The sequence below is a fragment of the Polyodon spathula genome, chromosome 37 (assembly GCF_017654505.1).
Source record: "Polyodon spathula isolate WHYD16114869_AA chromosome 37, ASM1765450v1, whole genome shotgun sequence".
Taxonomy (NCBI): domain Eukaryota; kingdom Metazoa; phylum Chordata; class Actinopteri; order Acipenseriformes; family Polyodontidae; genus Polyodon; species Polyodon spathula.
The window spans coordinates 2,010,134-2,032,484 of NC_054570.1; the positions used below are offsets into that span (position 1 = coordinate 2,010,134).

Here is a 22,351-nt window from a genome sequence, read left to right on the forward strand (position 1 = left end):
GGCTGGAAACGTCCTTGAAGTTTAGTGCCAGATATTTTAAAATGAAAATGCACGGTCTGTCTCATTTCTGGGGTAATAAACGTGTTTATTTTTAGTTGTTACATCTAAAAATACCCCACCTCAGGAAACCAGGCATTTTACACACAAACGGCAGTACCTATATTGTACAAAATTAATTTCTTAATTTATTTATTTGAATTTATTTTTTTGTAATATTTGTTGTCTCAAATAAAAACTAAACAAAACAATAACAAACATTTAACAAAAACAAACAAACAAACAAAAAAGCTAAACACAGTACACTTGAAACTATGAAGGCACGGTTTCCTCAAGATTGAATTACTGAATTCTCTTAAAACAAAAGGAAAATACGGATTTTTGAAGGTGTCGGTGTAAACATCTCTCGACTCCAGTCGTCTTTTAAATCATGGGATATCTTTGTCAGTCTGCTGAGACATAAATAAATAAATACATTAATAAATGAACACAAACAACAACAACAAAAAAAGAAACAATATTCATAATACAGATAATGACAATCTATAAATCCACAGCTATGGCCAAAAGTTTTGCATCACCCTATAGAAGGAACTAATTTTGCTTCGAATGAAACCGGCTGAATAGCTAATGTTCTGTTAACATAATGAATTACATACCACTTTGTAGTTGTAATCTATTACAAGTTCTCTTACTGCGCTCTCAAGGTTTTTGTTTCTCGACTGGAGGTACAGTGGCGTCTTGAAAACATAACCCTGAGGTTCAAATGTTTCTGACTAGCACCTTATTCAATGTAGAGCGTGCTTAGCGCTTTGAAGTTTGAGGTGCCCTACTGCTAAAGTGTCCAGACAGTATTTGTTACCCTGCGTGTTGCAGTGACTCGCCTGTATTTTGCGGTAGATCCAGTCCAGTAGTTCGCTGACGTTGGTGTAGACCCCCGGGCGATCAATCCTGCCGCAGCCGTCCCCCCAGCTCACGATCCCCACAAGCCACCAAGACTGGCCGGATTGACAGACTAATGGACCCCCACTGTCTCCCTGCAGAAACAGCATGACCAAGGCTTTGGAATCCTTATCCCTAGCGATGGGTGTGTGTATGGTAGAAGGGGGCATTACTTTTTTAATGGACGGCCTTGTCATTTTTCTCCATAGCTGTTTTAAGTTAGCTCCGAGCTTGTCTAGGACGGCATTTTTCCATTTGAATCTGAAAACGTGATCTTTGAACTTTGCCATTCCCAGCCACTCTACATGTAAATAAGACATGTATATTACTATACAAGCACACTCATTCTGCATGTCAAAGATGCTGGATCCTAGTCACAAAGCCTATGCTTTATCGGTCTCAAAGGTTTTCTCTGCTTTTTCTGGAGAAAAAACGACTAGAGACCTATGCTTAACGTATTTTGAAAGGCTAACATTTGGATACAGAGCAATGCAAAGCACCTTGGTATGAACGTAACACACACACACACACACAGTTCTGTACCGTGGTACCTTATCTGTGGAATAGCTGAGGTCCTTTACCTGGCAAGAGTCAGTCCTGCCGTCCATATAGCCAGCGCACAGCATGCGTGGGGTGATGTAGCTTCCGTAGACATCCACATGGCTGCACACAGCACTGTCGATGAGCTGCACCTGGCCTTCTCTTAACACAGGGGAGATGGGGCCTGTGGAGGGATGAGGTGGAAGAGACTGAGACAGAAAGTGGAATCCGTTTCTTATCCCTAGTGACGTGAATGTGGCAGCAGTGGCAGGACCTCCGTGTATACGTCTTTGTCCAATCGTGATGCAGCTTGGTAGCATTGTTCTTTAGCATACACTATTGAGAGTATTGGATTCTGAGGATATAAGGGGTTACCTGTCCGTCTGTATGTAAATACAATGGCGTGAACAATAAAGAGGAGACCTACACATTATCTACAACCTAGAGGCCGATAATTGATATGAGTCACCTTGAACACTTAGAAATGCACAAAAAGACAAGATCGTTAGATGGGACAAGCATTTTAAAGACCCATACCCCCCTCTGCAGTGTACCCCCATCCAGATATCCAGCAGTTAGAGTTGAGGGGGAAAGTCTGTCCATAGCTAGGAAGGCACACCGGCCGCACTGTGTCTGTAACGACACAAAAGAAACGAATGCATGCCAAGAAAGAAAAAAGGGAAAGTAGGTTTTGAAATCGTCTTCACAGTGGGACACATCTTCAAAAGAGAGGGACCTGAATCTCACCTGAGAAGAGAATGTCTCCGGTGGTGCGGAGCATGGCAATATCGTAGTCATTGTTGAGGTGAGTGAAGAGGGGGTGGTAGTAGACCTCCAGGGCGTTGTACTGCCCTCCTGCCGGCGAGCCCTCTCTGCTGACTGAGCCCACCAAAAGAGTCCACTTACTGGCTGTCAACAGGTTGTACCTGCAGGTCACACATCAGTAGTGACTAATACCAAGAGATACCTGCTCAGCAACCTCACTCTGCCCCCTGTTGGTCAGGTGATAATGGTGCATGCTAACACTGGTATGCCATTCAATGCGGTGCCACTGTAGAACGAAGAACCGTTATCCCATCTTATCCCAGCACATGGGTAACAGACTATGTCAAGAACATTTTTTGTGTCTAACGCTAAATATTTCCGCTATAGATGTGTAGAATATTGGAATCAATGACTTCAAATGACTTAGTTTAGGTCTGGCTTGTAAACTCACAGTGCGAAGCAGTGTGCTGCTGTCATGACCCATCGTGCTGACACTAACGAGCCCCCACACACATGCCTGCCTTCCCAGCGCAGACTGGCCTGCCAGGGCCACCGTCCAAGAGCCGAGGGGTTGCCACCCACAATGCGCTCTGTAGGTACAGAGCGGTGACCACAGTCTGAGAGAGAGAGAGAGAGAGATCTTAAACAGAAAGTCATTTAAAATGTCATGTTTTTTTTCTTACTGTACCCTTTTTTTCTGTTACATTGCAATTATTCAAATGCAGTACTTTGATAGAAGTGGAATGGATTAAAGCAAACTTGCGCGATAAGCAGGCATGCACACATAGCTCCTGTTGGCTCTACAGTTATTGAGACTGTATGTTTTAATGCCTGTGCTCTCAAAGGGCGATCTCTGTGGCTCTAGAAGAAATAGTTTATACAGTGCTGGTTTGATTCTCCTCTTCACACGAACAGTGACACACATGGTGGACGGGTAATACCTGCCTACTCACCTGTGCACTGCAGAGAAACTACTTCATTGTTGGGGCAGGTCATGCTAAACAGAATACCAAAATATAACAGAAATTATTGAGGTTTACATTCTAATATCATCTGTATACACATTCTTTCTTTTCTTATTTCTTCCTTTTCTAGTTTATTCTTTCTATATTTTTTTCTTCCTCCATCCTTCATTCCATCCAACCTTCCTCTCTCATTTTATTTCTTTTGTTTGTTCTTTCCTTCTTTCTTACAAAAGAAACTGTTAATAACTTGCTTCACAGGATGCTCTCTGTGTAGTTAGTTTGAGCTGCCAGGTGGCCACTCACACTGGCTTTAGCAGTCTCTCGAGAGCGTTGCTCGACACCCTCTCCTCAATGGAGGCCAGATCTCCCAGGTCCTGTGACCCCAGCGAGTTCAGACTCACTGCCTGTGACACGGGGTGACTGCAAAACAAACCCAATCCTGCAATCAAAAACCAATCACAGAAAAACGTGCTTTAACATCTTCCCCTGTGCTCTACCCTGCTCCCCTGTGCTGTACCCTGTTCCCCTGTGCTCTACCCTGAATGTGCCACACTCCCCTGTGGTCTACCCTGCTCCCCTGTGCTCTACCCTGAATGTACCACATTCCCCTGTGCTCTACCCTGCTCCCCTGCACTGTACCCTGCTCACCTGTGCTCTACCCTGCTCCCAACAGTAGCAGTGCTAGGGGGAGTACCTGTTAAGGCCGAGTTCCTGGCAGGAGAGCCATGCCAAGGTCTGGTTGAAGCCCTGGTGACACACGCTGTAGTACTTCTGGTCAGCCGGGTTATAGAGGCGCAAGAGCGAATTCCCACCCCACAGCACCACTGGGTTCCTGTACTCTGACCACAGTAGAACAATGATTAGACACTGGCAGGCTGCCACATAAAATGTGTTTTGAAAACCACATGAAGTGAAGACATTGGTTACCTCCAAGACATGAATGAACCCGTTCCTGGTCAAATACCATCTATAATACCATAAAGAAACAATCTAGGTTTGCTGAAGAGCCTTTCTATTAATCTGTGTTGTTTATTCCGATAATAGCACTGTAAGAGACTATGCCAATGCTGACCTTTGCTAGAGTTGTTGGTGTCATTAAGGTACTGCTTGGTCAGGCAGAGGGCAGTAGACAGAGAGGAGCTGCAATTCCCACTCTCTCCACAAGGGGAGGATAGGTCCCCGCATGGTGGCTTCTTCCTTGCGGGGAAACACACAAACTTCACTGCAGGACAAATGGAAATTAAAAGATTCAGCAGCATGCTTAACAAACTACAGCCCTGGCCAAAAATTTTGCATCATCACCCTATAGAATTAACACATTCTGCTTTCTTAAAGTCAATCGAAACCTGCTGAATAATGTTACGCTAACGTATTGAATTACACACCGCTTTGTAGTTTTCTACACACTTAACAAAAAACAGACAAAAATTGAGCATGAAATACTACTATTATGGCTTCCTGTAGACGTTTGCGATATCATTTTGGAGTTTCTTTGATTACATGATGTAAATTAGATCTAAAAAAGATCTAAATTATGTTCATATAGTTTATGTCTTAAAAGTATGTCTCAATCCTATAATTCCAGGTGATGCAATACTTTTTTTCCATAGCTGTAGAGGTTAAAATTTCAAAGAAACTCTCAATCAAGTAATGTTCTAGCTCCTACTTTCATCCGTGTACCGATTATAGCTGTATGTGGTGATACTAACAGGAATTAGAGAGAATATGAATTGTGTGCATTTGTTCCGAAGGTTGTGAGTTGTGCCATTAGTTCCTGTTCTTCTTTTAGGATAATTAGTTGTCCTTCTAGGGCAAAGAACATGTTTCAAAATCTCTGTCTACATGAGCGAATGTTTCGGCTAGTGTACTCGCAACTAACAAAACATTTTCATAAATCTTAGCTGTTTTGCACTTCCTTTAGCTACATCAGCCTCAAATGCACACTTTTTAAAGTCGCAAACATGTACTTGCTGTTTAAAAGAGATATCTGGTGCTGCTTTAGGCTAAAGGAAGTTCTCAGTTTCTACACCCTGTTTTCAGTTGCTCTTTCTTTTTCTCCCATAGCAACTCCCACAGTAGTCAAAGCCAATCGCCTCTTCGCACCCAGGAGCTCTCTGCTGACCCCTGATGGACAATGCTCATCCCTGCAGACGGCCGCTCCCCCAAACCATGGCAACGTTAAGATCTGGGCACAAACCTGCTTCCCTCATCACCTTGAACTCTAGGGGTCCCACCACATTTCTGATGCTCTGATGTATTAGTGAAAGCTGAAGTCCTTACCGATGAGGCAAATCACCAAGGCGACAGCAAGGAGCACCAGCAACACCAGCACAGTGATGATGAACATCTGCAAACCCTGGGGGGCAGCAGGCACTGAGTGGGCATCTGAGTCCACACCTCCTGTATGAACATAATTCAGATCTTTTACTTAACATCACGTAATCAAAGAAACTACAAAATAATATACAAATAATTTCGTTAAGGTGTATGGAAACATTCTTTCACAACTTTCAGAAAAACACAGGTACTAATTACAAATGAGTATACAGGAATAAACGAGCAAAAATAAAGCTTGCATCTTACCCTCGCCCTCCGCCAAGGTCTTGGTTGGCTCAATTGGGATGCCCACCTGCCCTGCGGAGCTCGCTGTCCGGGGGTCTGTGGGGGGGGCCGAGACTTCTGTCAAACTGGGTGGTACCACCTAAAAATTTGGGGAGAAAACTTAGAGATTTTACCATTAAAGTTAAAACAGTACAATAAATTAAACAGATATCTGCGGAGTGTTCTGCGGCGCGTCTTATGTGTTTAGTGTTTGTATTAATGACGGCTTCTCAAAATGTAAATCAAATGAACATAATCATATCAAACAATGCATTGAAATCATCTCACCTGAATCAGACTGGTCACGGTAGCACCTTCTGTGAAAGGGAGCGGTTCTAAACCCTCAAACTGCAGCGAAAAATGAATCCACGAATTCACACATTCTATGGCCTACCAAAAAATGACCTGTTATCATCAAAATGTATCAATTCCCCAAAAAAAGGCAACTATTCTGATCAGGGGCATTTATTGTCCTCATTGTACCACAGAAATGTGCTTCTGCATCACTAGCAAGACTGTTTTAACATTCAAAGTGATGCCAGTGTTAGCAACCATCGTTGTAGTAGGATGCCACTCTGAATGAAGGCGCAAGCTAAAATCTATTTTCTTGTAAGTTTTATCACAGATCTTACCTCAACAGGGCTGTGTTCACGGCTAGCGTCTCCACTAGGGGGAGCATCTATAACCTCCAGCTACAGAGAATGATTGGAGATTAAAACGCATACATATTCAAATAAGATGGTTATTTACATCAAAGGATTCTGGTGATATCACAAAGCATTTACTTTATTTTTTCGACCCAATTTGCCTGTAAGACAGGCTGAAAAAGACTCTGCACGGGATTTGGCAGATACAGGGTTAATTTCCTCTCTCAATTCAGAAAAAGCTAAGGCCCACTAGTTGCAAGGTTCCTAATAAATGGTCCGTGCTTGGTCCTTTCCTCATTGATCACTTGAGGGTCCCTGTTCTTGGACATTTTTCCTACAAATGGTGGCCAAAAAATAAAATATTTACTACGAAAGTTGTTTCGCATGTAACAGAACTACCATAGGGGGTAGATTTGTCTATTGCCGCATTAATTTTTTACCCAGGTGATTAGAATCCAATGAAGGCCAGCTTGTTCAGTTATACTCATCTTAAAGTAACTTGTCCTACTTCATCCTGCACCGAGAGTTTAATATGAGCGTCATCGTTCAACAATACCATCTTTAACGATGGCGCACACATTAACAGAGCTAGAAGAAATGCCCTTAAAGAATTTGATACCTGTGGAATGAAAATGTAAAGGTGGCCAAAAATCCTTACAGTAAAGGTGAAACGACTTGTAGGGTAAATATTTTCTTTTTGGCCATGACTTTTAGGCAAAAAGCCCACATTATGAACCACAGCCATAAAGGGAAGTAGAACTGCTCACCTCAGCCATTCCGAGACTTATTTATATTCCATTCCAGACACCAGTAGAAAAGAAACACCTCACATCAAAAATCACGTAAAAATGCTGATCAGTTTAGTTATGCAGCCTCTTCATTGCCTTTGTAGTAGATACAGTAGATGTCCTTGTCCATGTTAGAGCCTGTGAGAATAAGACAACACCACTGTACTCAACCTTCCTTAACAGTCTGGCCAATAGCATTCATACGCTGGAACTTTCACGGTCCGCCAAGTCAAAACCTCCATCGCCACTTTGAGTTGTTTGTCCCATTTAAACACTTCCCATTCAAACGATTTGAACTGCCGTTGCTGAATACGTTAATGTATATATATATATTATTTAAGAAATCTCAACGATTACATTGCAAGACATCATGCATCCCACCAATGCATCTGAACGGCTTTTCCATTCCAGTGCTTGGTAAGACGCTTTACAAAAACACGTTAGGAACACCACGCTGGTTTTCGATTGGCTGCCGCGGATTTAGTGACTAGCAGTTTGACAGTTTTCTAACTGATCCACAGTCTCGTGATGAATCCACAGCTCTCTGTGCAAATCCCATCATCAGTTTGACTTAGATAGACCAATTCCAATATCAAGGGGTGGCTTCCTAGAAATGTTTTAAACCTTGACAAATAAGTCCGTTTCAGATCATCTAGCACTGTGCAGCAATTTCAACATTAAAAAGTTTGATGAATTGCTATAAACGCGTGCTGGGGTTTTACACACCACCTTGATATCGGAAACCAGTAAATGCGCTCCAATTCCCTTACCTTACTGGTTGCCAGTGCACCTGCTGGAATTGCCACTTACATGATCCAAGAGATGTGAATAGAGAATAAAAAGTAAAATTGCTTATGGAAAAGGGGATCTCTGGTCTTCTTTTCAAAACCGCTTGCATTCACTGTACCTGCAAAATCTCCCCCATATTGTTCAGAGTAAAATGAGCTCCCCGCTCTTCAGAAGGCAGTGGTTTGTTTCTTTCCTCTATCTGGCTGAGCTCTTCTGTTTCAGGTTACTCCGACAATGTGTAGATAATAGCATAATGTCGCCACATGAGGTTCCTTTTGTGAGGAAAGGCCACCTTGGTCTGTGGGGAGCAGTTTCAGCCCGGCTATGAATTAAGTAGCTTGGATTATCTACAGATAAGGTTTCTCCAGTCTATCAAAGTGATACCCCTTGCTACTGGAAACCAGGACAGATAGATTTACACAAGCCACTATTACAGTATACTACTACTACTGACAGAGGGAGCCAGCACTGACAGGGAATAATTGCTATCTTTCTGTTATGAATTATAGATAATTGTTTGATATCATGGCCGGCACAAATAGGAAGATACAACTAGGGCGCTTTTGTTTTGAGCATTTAGATTGAAGGTAATACAATAATTCCATAAATCTGGTCAGGGTGCGAGAATTTCCGGTCAGCAAACAACAGGCACTCGTGCGAAAAAGTTAGATCACTTTGTGCTTTAATTAGGCATATTAAACAACTTCTAAACAGCCTTGTGCATGTTAACATTGTGCGTGTTCCTTTTCTCTTACTATTTGAAATGAATTGCAGAGGTGGCTTTTTAAACTCATCAGTTAAATTAGACAACTGCTAATCTATTTTTTTTTACAAGATTTTCAGTTTTCACCTGCACAACAAATCAATACTACAAAAACAACTGGGCGTTCTAATATATTTGCACACTGCTGCATTTGTAACTACAATGAGTTACAAAGCATTAAGTTACTGTAATTAGATTTTTTTTTTTTTTTTTTTTTTTTTTTTTTTAAGTACCTCCCCCAGCTCTGACAGTCATATACCTTAGACACTCTGAATTGGGAGTGTGTGTTTATCAGAAGTTGACACCCCAGGGTTGGTTGTGTAAAGAGCAGTTATCAGTTTGACACAGCGAGGTGTTGCATTATAGATCAGAGTGGCATTAGGTGAGAGCCCAGGCTTTGATACTGGATACAGGCCAATGCATAGGGTTACTGCTGACACACTGAGTCAGAGCTAGTCAAAGCCTCTCATATTTCAGCCAGAAGCCATCTTTTCCATAGCCCTACTGTATTTGAAATACACGACAATGAAATGCATTCAATTGCGTTTGTAAAGCTCCCTGCATTCATTTTTAAGATAGAAAGATAGAACCATTTAAAGATAACGAAAAATATTCAAATAGCATTTAACGAAGCTATTGATGCTAAAAAAAAAAAAATCTTCAAATATAATAGCGTGCAAATGTGTCAGAACACCTCAAGATGTGTTTATTGTTATTGAAAACTATAAAAGTGGTGTGTAATTCAAGATGTTAATGCAACATTATTCAGCAGGTTTCATTCGACTTTATGTTTAAATTCTATAGGGTATCCAACTACGGTTTGCAAAAATCCTATTTAGGATAATAAATATATATATATATATATATATATATATGTATAATATATATAGTATTCCCATCCCACACACACAAACACACACAAATAAGTTGATAAGAACAGAAATTAAGCTGAACAAAGAATTGTTTATTTATAGCTTGTGTATGCCTATCATATACATCAGGTTGAGAAAGCAAATCATCAAACAACGAGATTGATTATTATTTTATTTCTGTGCATTTCTTCATTAAGGAGGGTTATTTAAAACTCCCCTAACTCAAAAACAGTTCAGCAGCCCTATTTCAGTCCTGCACACTGTTTCCATATGTCAGCAAGACTCCGCTGAACTCACTTTGAAATCAGTTGAGACTCTCTCCACATTTCCACTGCATTTTGAAATCTTGGTGAGCATGGATTATACAAATTCCTATTTAAAACGTCTGTATTCTCGCACTTCGTTATCCCATTGCTGTTTCACATAATTTCTTCCTTCCATGATATACAGCAAGTTGGGATTTTTCAAAGCAGGGGAACGGGGAAGGATAACTGGAAAATACTGAGGTACATCCAGTTATCCAGGGTTGAGTACAGGGCTTCCCAAAAGTTGCAGATTTCCAGGTACTTACAAAACGTTATGGTTGACTTCTGCAGTTTTTCTAAGAGCTGAGAACAATTAAAGCCAAATTAAGCAAATTAAGGGTTTAGTTGAATCAGCTGGAGCTCTCGATTTCCACGAGGACCGGGTTTGGGAAGCCCTGGATGAGTGCCTCCCCCTCTCCTCATCCTCTACCCCGACCTTCTCACTCAGCAGTGCAGGATCTTTATGAAGGCCTTGCGGAACTCCACGTTGAAGGTGGTGTAGATGATGGGGTTGACAGCGCTGTTGACGTAGCCCAGCCAGGTGGCGGTGCTGTAGAGCTCTGGAGAGATGTAGCACTGCAGGCAGTGGACCCTCAGGATGTGCGTGATGAAGAAAGGCAGCCAGCAGATGATGAAGACGCCTGGGGAAAGAAAAGAGGTAAAGGCTAGGGTCGGAATTTGATCAGCTCTACAGCTACGGACAAAAGTTCTGCATTAACCTGTAGAATTAACACAAATTCGTTCACGAAGTCGAATGAAACCTGCTGAACGATGTTACATTAACACTTTGAATTACACACTGCTTTGTAGTTTTCCATATAATTAACAAAAAACAGAGAAATAAAAAAAGAAAAAAAAAGTGACTTTTCGAAAAAACAAACATGGAATAATAACATACTGCTTTTATGGCTTCTGATAGACCTCTCCGATATAATTTTGTATTTTACTTGGTTACGTGACCAAGCCCACTGGACACAGCCCTCTACAAACTCACCCAGGACGATGGCCAGCATCTGCGTGGCTTTCTTCTCTTTCTGCTGGGATAAGCGGCCCTTGACTGTGGATTTGAGGGTGGGTTTCTCATTTCCGTCCCCGGTGGTGCGCGGAGCCTCGAAGGCCCGCTTCAGTCTGGGGTGGCCGTTGAGTACCGGGGACGCGGCTGGCACTTCCACTGGAGAGGGCAGGCCGGCTCCGCTGGGCAGAGCCCGGGAGGGGGCCAGAGACACGGACTGGAGCCCCAGGAGGGTGTTCTTTGGTCGGGTCCTCTCCGGCTCAGCTAGGAAGCAAACTTGATCTGGCTCTGACGGGTGAACCACAGCTTCTTTTACCAGGGTCTGTCAATGGGTACACAAAGCCAGGGGTGAATATCAAGTAACACACACTGCCTGGACACTGTGCTCCGCACACAGCCTTGACAAGGTGCTGAAAAGTGTCTCATGGTTTGCTCTGATGCTAGTAAGGAAACAATACTCACCACTTTTTTTCTGTTGGGCGGGAAGCTGGTGTTCGATTTCACAATCAAAGTGCACAACTGGACATCCTCTGGGTGGGTACATTTGTTCTGGTTATCAGAAGAAAAATGTATTAATGTACGGTAGTGATCAGTTTTTTTTTTCTTTGCAAACTCATTTTCCAGGACTAAAAACTAAAAACGCAGCTTGTTTGAAAGTGTCCGAAAGCGCTTTTCATGCTGATGGAAATATGCTGATGATCAATAAACATATTTTTTGACACTGTGTCTGTGTCCTTTCTCAAAATCTCTGGTGCAAATTGATTCTACTTAAGTTGTATCCAGAGACTTTCTTTTGTACAGTTTGTCAAGCATGAAGTGAACTACAATGGGGGAGTTCTGATAAATCTGCATGTACAGAAGTAACAGTAGCACCTTGACGGGGGGGTGTGGGTCGCGCTCGGCTCCTTCGCTGTTGCACCGCGTGGCCACTCGCTTCCGCCGCCGCCGCAGCACCACGTAGATCTGCACGTAGACCAGCAGCGTGATGATGAAGGGAACGTAGAACGAGACGATGGAGGAGTACACCACAAAGGCAGGGTTAGCAATGCTGCATTTTGTAACCTCTCTTGTCACTGCAAAACACGTCACAGCACAATACTTTACACAAGTGCCTTCTTTTTTTAGCTTATTTTATTTCACTGTCACTGTGTAATTACCTTAAATTTATGTACAGCTAAGGCAAAAAGTTTTGCATCTCCTAGAATGTTGGATTATATATAATTACATTATGTAATCAAAAAAACTACAAAAATTATATTGCAAAAGTCAACCAGAAGCCACAAAGTGGTATGTTTCATGTCAGATTTCTGTAGGTTGATGCAAAACGTTTGGCAATAGCTGTATGAATAATGCACTATGAATAAAGTTGGTCTAGTGTAATCGAAATAAATATATGAGCAAAAGGGGCATAGAACAATGAGTGGGTGGTACTGTATGTGTTTTAAAATAACTGAAGTAGAAGGGATTCACCGTGCTGGTAAGAGTTATGATTCACCTGTGTTGTTGAGTCCGAAAAGCAAAGGGCAGGAGATTGCGAAGGAAAGCACCCACACGACTCCAATCATCACTGTAACCCTGCGCTTCGAACTGTAGCGGGTGTTATAGAGCATTGGCATGGCAACCGCCGTGTACCTACAACCAAACAAAAAAAAACTAAAAAAAAACCACAAAAACCTGGGGCTTAATGTACCCACACAAATTGCCTTTGAGATATACCATTAAAAAAAAACAACATTAGGAAATTTAATAACGTTTTGTGTTTGTACTGACTCACGAAGTACCAAAATATATTTCGTAAAACAACCAGAAAGCAAGCTGTATTTATTTATGTCATTTCTGATCCTTTATGTCATTTTTGGTCATTTTGAAGGGGCTCTTGAGTGGCGCATCCAGTAAAGGCACTCTCCGTGGAGTGCAGGATGCTTCCTATAGCCTGGAGGTCGCCAGTTTGAGTCCAGGCTATTCCACTGCTGACTGGACGGGAGCTCCCAGTGGGCAGCGCACAATTGGCCGAGCGCCGCCAGGGTGTCCTTGGTCCACCGCGCACCAGCGACCCCTGTGGTCTGGCCGGGCGCCCACGGGCTTGCCTGTAAGCTGCCCAGAGCTGCGTTGTCCCCCGATGCTGTAGCTCTGAGGTGGCTGCACGGCGAGTCTGCAGCGTGTAAAGGAGCGGTCGGCTGACGGCACACGCTTCTGGTGTAGCAGTGAGCTGAGCCTAAAAATAATTGGGTTGGATTTAATTTTGTAGTCGCCTATTAATTTGACCCCGTTTTTCTCCCAGTTTGGAATGTCCAGTTGTATTTAGGCTCACCTGACATAGGTCTTCAATGATGCATGTTACCTGCTTAATAATTACAATCCGTGACTGACAATCAGGTGCATTCCTTTACAACAATCAATTGCCTGGATTACATGAGGCAGACAGGTCTTTGAAATAACTTAGAACAAAAGTCTGAACCCTATTAGAGAAGCTTACTAGACTGTCAGTGCTGTATTGCAGTTACCTGTCAATGCTGATTGCACAGAGGTTCAGAATGCTGGCGGTGCACATCATGACATCGAGGGTGACGAAGACGTCACAGAGAATCAGACTGAAGCGCCACTCGCCCACCACCTGCCAGGAAGAGAACGAGGAAGTGGTCAAACTCCGGTCCTCGAGGGCCACAGGGTCTAAGGGTTTTCATTTCATTCTCACTCAATTTAATTGATCTAAGTGTTTGTTCAAATGGTCTCATTTTTTCAAGGTCTTTAACAGTTGATTTGACCTGGGAAACATTTTGAGGCCTGGAGAGAAGTGTTAAATTTGTCCACTTAATCAAATAATTAGACCAATTAAAAAACTGAGAGCTCTGTGGCCCTCCAGGAACTGCGTTTCACATCTCTGATCTAGAACTACAGAGCTACATTTAGACATACTGAAAGAAACTTAGTACATTCAAAGACAAAACTACTAGAAGTCTTTTCAGTATCTTTAATGTTAAAATGAGTTTTCGTGTGCTTTTAACACTGGGTGATTTGGACCTAGTGTTCCCTTTATAAAAAAATTAATAAATATTGAAATATTGCACAGCAAAGCCCCCCCCCCCCCCCCCCCCCCCCCCCTTTTCCCATGGTTACACAATGCATGAACCATGTTTTTTTTTTTTTTATTTGCTTTGATTTACCTTAATTCCAATATATATATATATTTCCCAGTACCCTATGTATAGCAACGTAGCATTGCTTCCTAAAAATAATAATAAAAAAATGAAGTTTCCAGTTACACAATGCACAGCAACCTAACATTACATACTAAAACACTTTCAAAAATTCGTTAAAAAAAACAAGCAAAAAAGAAGCAGGATTTATTATGTCAGAGGTTAAAGGAGTTTGTGATTCTGGCAGGGGGGGGCAAAGTGAAAAGATATTGGGCCAAGCTATCTTTTCTGAACATCTGCAAAGAGATAGATTAATAAATAAATAAATAAATAAATAATTAATCTGCTTGTTTCGATAATTAGTTCTCAGGAGTCATCCAACTGCTTGACACAAGCCTAATTTGAAGCAAGTGTCAAGGCAGGGGAACATTTTCAGAGAGGAAATTTATTTATTTATTTTTTAAACTATGCAGCACTAGCCAAAAGTTTTGCATCACCAGAAAAAATTAACTAATGATGTCTCAATCCTAAAATTCTAGGCGATGCAAAACTTTAGACCAGCGCTGTACTTTTAATCTGGAAGAACTCCATCTGTATGGTGAGTTCAGATCATGCTTATAATGAGATCTGTTTTTTTCCTTGTCACTCAAAATATGGCCCTGTACCTTCTGCCAACATCACGAGGTTAACGAACCCGTTGAATAGGGTTGTTTACTCCAGTCTCGTCTATTCCGGTACTTTATAATGACTTTCATCTCGTGTTAAGACAGAAATGCAGCTCACCAGCCATTTATTATTTACGCCTTGTGTGTTTGCATGGCATAATTAGACCGGTTGAGTTGGAGAGGCTTGACAACTTTGGATGGAAGCCATGCACTTGAAATGAAATGCATTATTCATCTGTTAACTTCGCAAAAAGCCAGAACACCAGCATCTCAACATGCCATGGTTTTGCAGCCTCCTTCTGTCCAAGGCTGTAATGGGCTTGCTTGCTTTGCTGCTGGAGGTGGCTCTTACCTCCAGGTACACGACCCACGGCATGACCAGCGTGGCCACGAGGAGATCTGCCACGGCCAGGCTGACGATCAGGTAGTTGGTGGTTGTCTGGAGAGCTTTCTCTCGTGACACGGCCATGCACACCAGCACGTTCCCGAACACGATGGTGAAGATGAGCAGGGTGAGGAGCATGGCGTAGAAGTTGTAGATGTGCCGGCGCTCCTGGTCTGTGCCGTTCCCTCCTCCTCGTCCCCAGTCTGCCGTGCCGTTCCCCTGAGCGGCTGCCAAACCGGCCTGGCTCTCATTCAACAGTAACAGCAAACCCTTTGCCGATGCCATCCCACTGCCAGACCTGCGAGTAAGAGGAAGGTGTTAGCTGAATTCAGTCGAAAATTGAGCACAGAATTTATGATTAGTTGATTATGATTATAGCCGTCTAAAATGTCCTGGTTTGTTGTGATTAATCCCGATTGTTAAAATAAAAAAAATAAAAAATCCATAGAGAAGCAGTACAGAAATGAGCCGTACTTTTTCCATGTCGGATATTTCATTAACTCAAACCTATTCAGGGAATTCTTCATGTTTGATGTCTTTGGAGACCACATACCAATACTCATTACAGTTTTATAACCCACACTCCAAAAATGATAAACTGCTGTGTGTGTTTTTTTACAGGACCAAACGCATACAGCCATCAATCTACTTAGTGGGAAAGCTATCAGATTGATGGCATTTAGTTTGAGGGTTGCTTGAGGTTAACCAGAAATTGATTTATTTTCTGCCATTAAGCTGAGGTCATGGTTGCAACACACAGAAAAGGAAAGAAGCCATTGTGAAATCCTTTAAAATGTGTGTATACAGACACACAGAGTGTACTGTACTGTTAAACATTGGAGTATTGTTTCAAAATGGAACTACTATCCAAATAGTCTTTCATTTTGAATAATCTGGAGAAGTATAATCCTCACAGTAAGTTTAAGGTAAGGGAGAAACACAGTTCTGTGCAGTAGAGAGTGTGTTGCATTTATAGCAGATTCTGTGCATGAGTTCCCTCTGCATCACGTCTTTTTGATAGTCACTTATGTACTATCACAGTATATATTGTCACCGGACACATTTCAAGCAGTCTTTGTTTGAGTACATTTGTCACTTTTGCCTCAGCAGTGTCTTTAGGTCAAAGCGTATTATTATTATTACTATTATTAATTTGGCAGACGCCTTTATCTAAGGCTGTTTACAGGTGTTGCAGGGCAGTAAAGGGTTACAATGCAAGCTTCATATTTAAATATAGCGTGTAGTTTACAGTACGTGCAAATAATACTACTAAAATGCAATATGAACTAGGATGCAACAAGTTAGGATTACAGCAAGTGATATCTGCAATGACATATTAGTGCATTGGCTTAGGAAAACCGCTGATTGATTACTGACAGAAGGTAGGAAAACAGGCACTGAAGGGGTGAGGATAGTTTATCTGAAAGAACCATGAAAGTAAGGCTTCCAAATAGTCATTTCTTAAATCTAGTGTAGTACCATTATCACAGATTCAAAACTACACATTTCAGCCCTGTATGGTAAATGGATACGCATGGCATAGCATGTGAATGGGATTATTCTGCTACCAGAAACCACTTAAAACTCAGACAGGGTTGATGGTGCTTGTGGAAATGTGACATTAGTCCTGCACCAGGACGCCAGCTAAAGCAAATCGTTATTCATCTGTACAGCGCTTTCTACAGGAGCCGCAGGAATTGAAAGATGAAACCTTGAAAAGCTGCTTTTTCAGTTCCAGGCGCAGGGAGATTGAAATCTCAGAGATGCTATCTCTGTTCAAGCTCTGCATTCTTTACCAGGTGTAGTAAAAAAAAAAAAAAAAAACACACACACGGTAAAATCGCTGATTGCTTGTTCCACTACAAGATTTCTAAATCTTACCCAGTCTGTAAAGTAAAAAGTGTAATTTGAAGCACTAGTACTTTCTCTTCAATATTAATTATAGTTATTGTAGGTTAGCCGAGGGCCAGATCTAATGTGTGCCAGAGTTATACTATTCTCTCTCTCTCTCTCTCATTTTATTTATCTTCATAGAATTATGTATAAACATACTTTCTCCAGTCAATAAATATCCCCTCCTCCAGCAGTATTAGCAATCCCTTGCTGTCTTCAACATATCAATATTCACCGTTATAGCGCTGCAGTCTACGGAATAGAACGACATACCTGCATCCCACTGCAAACACCAATGTAGCGAAATAGGTTAGCATCACACAGGCCGAGGCAATCCACACACAGGCGGCGGGCGTGAACCCGGGACCTCTCGTCCTAAAGAGCCGGCTCCTTTGCAAGGAGCGTATATATCAGGCTTATGTCTTCGTGCGTGATTAGGTCACCTACCAGCCCTGCTGGTAACCAGCAGGTCACCAGTTCAAATCCCACCTCTGCCACTGACTGACTCACTGTGTGTGACCCTGAGCAAGTCACTTCACCTCCTGTTTTCTAAGTATTTTGCCATATTGTTGGGGACTGAATTGATTAACTTTTTATGATAACCTTAAGTGAAAAGCTTTGAACGCATATCTAATTAATAGATTCTGCGTTTAGTCGCCTTTTTGTCCTATAAATAACATTAGAGAGATGCCAGTGTGAGAGCCAATAACATGAATAGATGTGTGACATTGTATCATTATTGTTGGTCCTCTGGATGAGAAGGGTAATTAGCATTTTGAATACTAGAAGATTTGAATTATACATTTGCCAGAAAGCTTTTCCATACAACAGAATCTGATCAATAAAGTACAGATTATAATGTCTGCCTTTATTTTCTCTTCCGGTCTCATTGGTTTATATAAATCACTCTTATTTCAAACATCTACCGACCTATATCTGCTCTTCCACTTTCTGCTAAAGCATTTGAGAGATTAGCAAACTAACGACTAACGATTCTTAAAACAGAATATGTTCTACAGTAGAAGCTCCTCAGACTGGATTTCATTCGGAAATGCAGTTCACAAACTCCTGTCCTTATGGTGATTAGTGATCTAATGCTGGTTTTGGATTCTGGTAAATGTTACTTTATAACTGGATCTATCAAAAGCCTGACTGACTCTGTAGATCATGCAGCAGATCATACAATTCTGTCCGCAGTAGAGAAAGTTCACGTCTGCAAAGGCGTCAGCCTGAATGAAATTTGCGTTAACTTTTTAATTGCATTACGGTATACCACAGCTACAGACACAGTCCCTCCCACTATAAGCCAAAGCCACTGCATGTAGCTTTAAATGCAATTTGACTAGATCTTCTTCACATTTTCCCCCTTACTACTATATGATGCTTGCTATCATTTTAGTGAGTTCTGTTGCTCCACTATAGAAGATTTGTTCATGGGCTGAAGTGTCTCTGCAGTAACAATAGGGTTCCATCAATTGCTGTCAGGTCCTTTTCAATCAAAAGCTGCTTTTTTTCTTTTTTGCCCTTTGAAAGAAATGGAACTTGGACAATACACAATGCACGGCTGCCTACAATAACGCGGTGAACAACAGAAAGTGTCTGTGAAGAGGCGCTTTCGGTAGGAATAAAGCAAAGCGTTTTTCTTTTTTTGACCTCGGAGAATGGGCAAGTGGATGGGTAAAAAATCATTTTATTTTTCTTTTCATTGTTGGGAACTTATTTACAGAATGTTTTACTGCTATAAGGTACAGCTGATTCACAATAAGAAACTGAAGCAATACAGCACAGCTGTGGCTATTATATATATGAGGAACATAATTTAGATCTTTGATTGCAATCAAAAATGATATCGCAAAAGTCTACCAGAAGCCACGATAGCAGCACAATATTTTTGTTAGATTTTTGAAATGTCACATTTTTTGTTAAGTATATGCAAAACTACAAAGCAATTCAATATGTTTACATAACACTATTCAGGAGGTTTCATTGTACCTTAGGAAGCAAAATGAGCTAATTCTATAGGGTGATGCAAACCTTTTGGCCCCAGCTGTATGAGTTTTCTCAGTGAGTGTCTGAATCACATGATGTTTTCACACACTAGCGCAATCTGAATGTGGTGCCACTCCGAGCCCTTTATTGATTCTACAGTACATCATAAATTTGTTTTCGACCGCTGAAATGGCATTGTAACTCACAAGTCTTGTAACTATACAGTGATTTGCTGTTGGCTATAAAATGCAAACAGAAATGGCGCTCAGTAAAATTCTAAAGGATTGATTAGCCCTTTGGAAAACTGCAATAGCTGAATCTAGCCTCTATACAGGCTTTGAAAACAATTGCATTATTTACCAGCATTGCAGTTTATTTGCCATTTCTGTGTGTGTGAGTGTGTGTGTGTGTGTTTTAAATGTATTTAATTTTTTTTTTTAAATCATTTTCAGTTTTGTTAAGTAAGAAAGTCGAGTGCAAATTGACCACATTAACTGTCTGTAGCCTGCCTATGGGCTTGTCTGCAGAATCGTGCATGGCACTGAACAGACTTTCAGCATCTACTCTGCATGTAACCTTTCAACTCTGTCAGCATATATATATATATATATATATATATATATATATATATATATATATATATATATATATATATATATATATATATATAAAAGCTGTCAGTTCGTTTAATTATATATATGAGAGTTAATCTAGAACCACAATTAGAGTACAAATAACATGTTACTGATAATGTAGTAGGTATTTTTAAGTTCAATTTTATTATTATTATGATATTCATTATATTATAATAATACTATTATTATGTTTAACCTTCTTAGATAATGGATAATGAAGACTGGAAGAATAGAAGTGTTTTCTGGACGAGATGTGGAACATCGGTCATTCCCCGAGATTGGAAAATACTAATCTTCTGACAGAGGATGAGTTCAAATGAGTTTCAACTCTATCAGAGCAAGGGCATGTAGTTATAACGCCCCTCGTCTTGCTCCTGATTCACATCACGAATGCGAGCGCAATTAAATCTTTCAAATCCTGTTTCAAAGTGTATTTGTTTGGGTCTGTTTATTTGTAGCTGGATTATATATTAGACACAGGCTTTTTTATATTGCTTTTGTAAAGTGCCCTGGAATGCTTGCATGAAGAGCACTATATAAGTGAAATTTATATTGTAATATTATTATTTTGAGAAGTGGAAGCGTGTTTAACTCGCAGGGAGTGCTTCAGATTAGATGTAGCCTACTTATGACAGTAGATAGGTGAGAAAGTTGTTTTGTTTTAAAAAAAAAAAAAAAAAAAAAAAACTTCCTCTTCACAAGTCCTTCTCTTTGAGTACTTTGCTCACAATGCAGTTTTTAGACTAACTTTCTAGGCAAACGCAAAACAATTAGCTTATTTTGTCCAGAGCTACTAAAAGGCAATGTAAATAAACTGGACAGCCAAAGGTCTCGTGTTTTCCAGTAAAGGCTAAGCATGTTGCAACTGGGCGTGATAGTTGAGCACCTTCGATGACACAATCACCTGTTATTACATTCATAATGTTAAAATAAATAAATAAATAAAAACAAACAAACAACACAACGGGATTTGTAGCTTTCTCTAGCAGGAAAACGCCTGGCATTTTAGAGTCTCCCTTTGAATTCAAATGACCATTGATACATGGAAAGCTGAAAAGAAAATCGAACCTGCAATTACAGAAGTGACGTATATTTAGCATTTTAGTACTAATTACTCAAAACATAACGTTACAGTAACATTGAATAAACACCTGTAGCATAACCATATATGTGTGTGTGTGTGTGTGTGTGTACATATATATATATATCTATATCTATATCTATATATATATATATATATATATATATATATATATATATATATATATATATATAATTTATATATTATATATATATAGTATGGCTTAAATATAGCACGTGCAAAGGATTTATTCCAGGACACAGGAATTTATTCCAGGACACAGGAATTTATTCCAGGATTACTGACTCACATAATTATTTACATTTACCTGAATATGAGAATTACAGTAAGTTATAAAACATGCGCAGTTGCGTTAGTTTTCAGAAACTTATTTTTAATGTGGTAACTGTATCCTAAACCCTATATATCCTTATAAGTTATACAAAACATGCGTGAACTAAGTAATAATATACCCCCACCAAAAAAAACATCACGATACAACTGCAGCATTATATTAAAAACACACCATTCATAAAAATATAAAAAGATAAATAAACGCATGCTAACCTCACTTGCAGAATGAACAATCATGATTAACGCCCAGCATCTCAGTAACTTGTTCTTCCCAGTTTGCTGTCCCCACTGTTGCGTTTCACTTCAGATACAAACTCTCTGTCGGGAGGACTGACTTGTTTCCAAATGCTACAAAAAAAAAAACAAAAAAAAAAAACGTTCCTCTCAATATATGCAGCAGACTGACTTGTTCGACGGTCTGCAAACCCTACCGCACGGAGCGCACACAGACTGCGCTGAAGACCGAGCGCGTCACAGACCCAATCTCTCTCCAGCCTCTTTTCTTTTTCAGCTGCTCTGAGCGGACGGGTTGGAATTCCTCGACTTAGTCTGCGGGTATTGAGGGTTGTAATTGCTAATTAAACCCCCCCGGTTCTGCTAATGCATCTAATGATATGCCGAATACATTCAATCCTGCTGTTTTCGTGTCGCATCAGCAGTCTAACATGCACAGGATAAATAAGACACACAGTATTTCAAAATAAAAAAAAAGTAGGTTATTATTTTTATTTATTTATTGCGTGCGCTCTAAAATCATACTGTGTATTTCGTGATGTTTTGCGAGTTGTTAACACATCTCTTATCTGGGTTGGGTTCACTTTGTGATATTGTAGGTGGTAAACAGGATTATTCATTCCTTTGTGTCGGAACTGGCTGTTCTCCAAGTGCGGGAGAATTCTCTCCTCTGGTTTTAAAGATCAAATTGGGTAAATTGCTTAGAGCCTGTGGCTAATACTTACATATTCAATATTATCAGTATCTATACTACGTGTAGATCGATATGCTGCTGGTTAAGGCTGAATCAATAAATAAATAAAAATAAACTTAAAATTGCAATCAAAAATGATATCGCAAAAGTCTACCAGAAGCCAGGATAGCAGCACAATATTTTTGTTAGATTTTTGAAATGCCACATTTTTTGTTAAGTATATGCAAAACTACAAAGCAATTCAATTCAGGGAGTAGCTTTTTAAGAAAAAGTGAGGCCAGCCTTTAAACATGACTGC

At 40.6% G+C, this 22,351-nt stretch overlaps 2 protein-coding genes across 7 annotated transcripts; both read right to left on the minus strand.

Moving 5' to 3' along the window:
- Positions 1-51: 51 nt before the first annotated feature.
- Positions 52-8,610, minus strand: LOC121304158 (transmembrane protease serine 3-like). Of its 6 annotated transcripts, none has more exons than XM_041235123.1 (16): positions 8,153-8,608; positions 7,225-7,383; positions 6,443-6,502; positions 6,099-6,200; positions 5,793-5,910; positions 5,490-5,609; positions 4,282-4,431; positions 3,904-4,048; positions 3,513-3,629; positions 3,198-3,241; positions 2,696-2,861; positions 2,227-2,405; positions 2,017-2,112; positions 1,521-1,663; positions 882-1,034; positions 52-446 (listed from the first exon to the last, which is right to left on the minus strand). In XM_041235123.1, the coding sequence occupies exons 2-16, from the start codon at positions 7,231-7,233 to the stop codon at positions 426-428; spliced, it is 1,623 nt and encodes a 540-aa protein (XP_041091057.1). In that variant the 5' UTR covers positions 7,234-7,383; positions 8,153-8,608; the 3' UTR covers positions 52-425. The 6 variants fall into 6 exon arrangements, with proteins under 6 accessions (XP_041091057.1, XP_041091058.1, XP_041091055.1 ...); XM_041235124.1 differs by having other exon boundaries at positions 6,099-6,158; positions 8,016-8,608; XM_041235121.1 differs by having other exon boundaries at positions 8,016-8,608.
- Positions 8,611-9,740: 1,130 nt separating this feature from the next.
- Positions 9,741-21,842, minus strand: LOC121304119 (D(2) dopamine receptor A-like). Its single transcript, XM_041235078.1, has 8 exons — positions 21,339-21,842; positions 15,141-15,471; positions 13,491-13,600; positions 12,482-12,618; positions 11,860-12,059; positions 11,449-11,535; positions 10,969-11,308; positions 9,741-10,615 (listed from the first exon to the last, which is right to left on the minus strand). The coding sequence occupies exons 2-8, from the start codon at positions 15,456-15,458 to the stop codon at positions 10,419-10,421; spliced, it is 1,389 nt and encodes a 462-aa protein (XP_041091012.1). The 5' UTR covers positions 15,459-15,471; positions 21,339-21,842; the 3' UTR covers positions 9,741-10,418.
- Between the last annotated feature and the right edge of the window lie 509 nt (positions 21,843-22,351).

What these genes read in the sequence shown, in the direction of transcription:
- LOC121304158 (XM_041235123.1), bottom strand. An exon ending in CACCAACAACTCTAGCAAAG is followed by an intron (nt 4,049 to 4,281) that starts GTCAGCATTGGC and finishes TACTGTGGTCAG; the next exon opens with AGTACAGGAACCCAGTGGTG. An exon ending in AGTTTCTCTGCAGTGCACAG is followed by an intron (nt 2,862 to 3,197) that starts GTGAGTAGGCAG and finishes TCTCTCTCTCAG; the next exon opens with ACTGTGGTCACCGCTCTGTA.
- LOC121304119 (XM_041235078.1), bottom strand. Translation starts at nt 15,458, where the DNA reads ATGGCATCGGCAAAGGGTTTGCTGTTACTGTTGAATGAGAGCCAGGCC. An exon ending in CGTGGGTCGTGTACCTGGAG is followed by an intron (nt 13,601 to 15,140) that starts GTAAGAGCCACC and finishes TCTTCCTGGCAG; the next exon opens with GTGGTGGGCGAGTGGCGCTT. An exon ending in TTTCGGACTCAACAACACAG is followed by an intron (nt 12,060 to 12,481) that starts GTGAATCATAAC and finishes CGTGTTTTGCAG; the next exon opens with TGACAAGAGAGGTTACAAAA.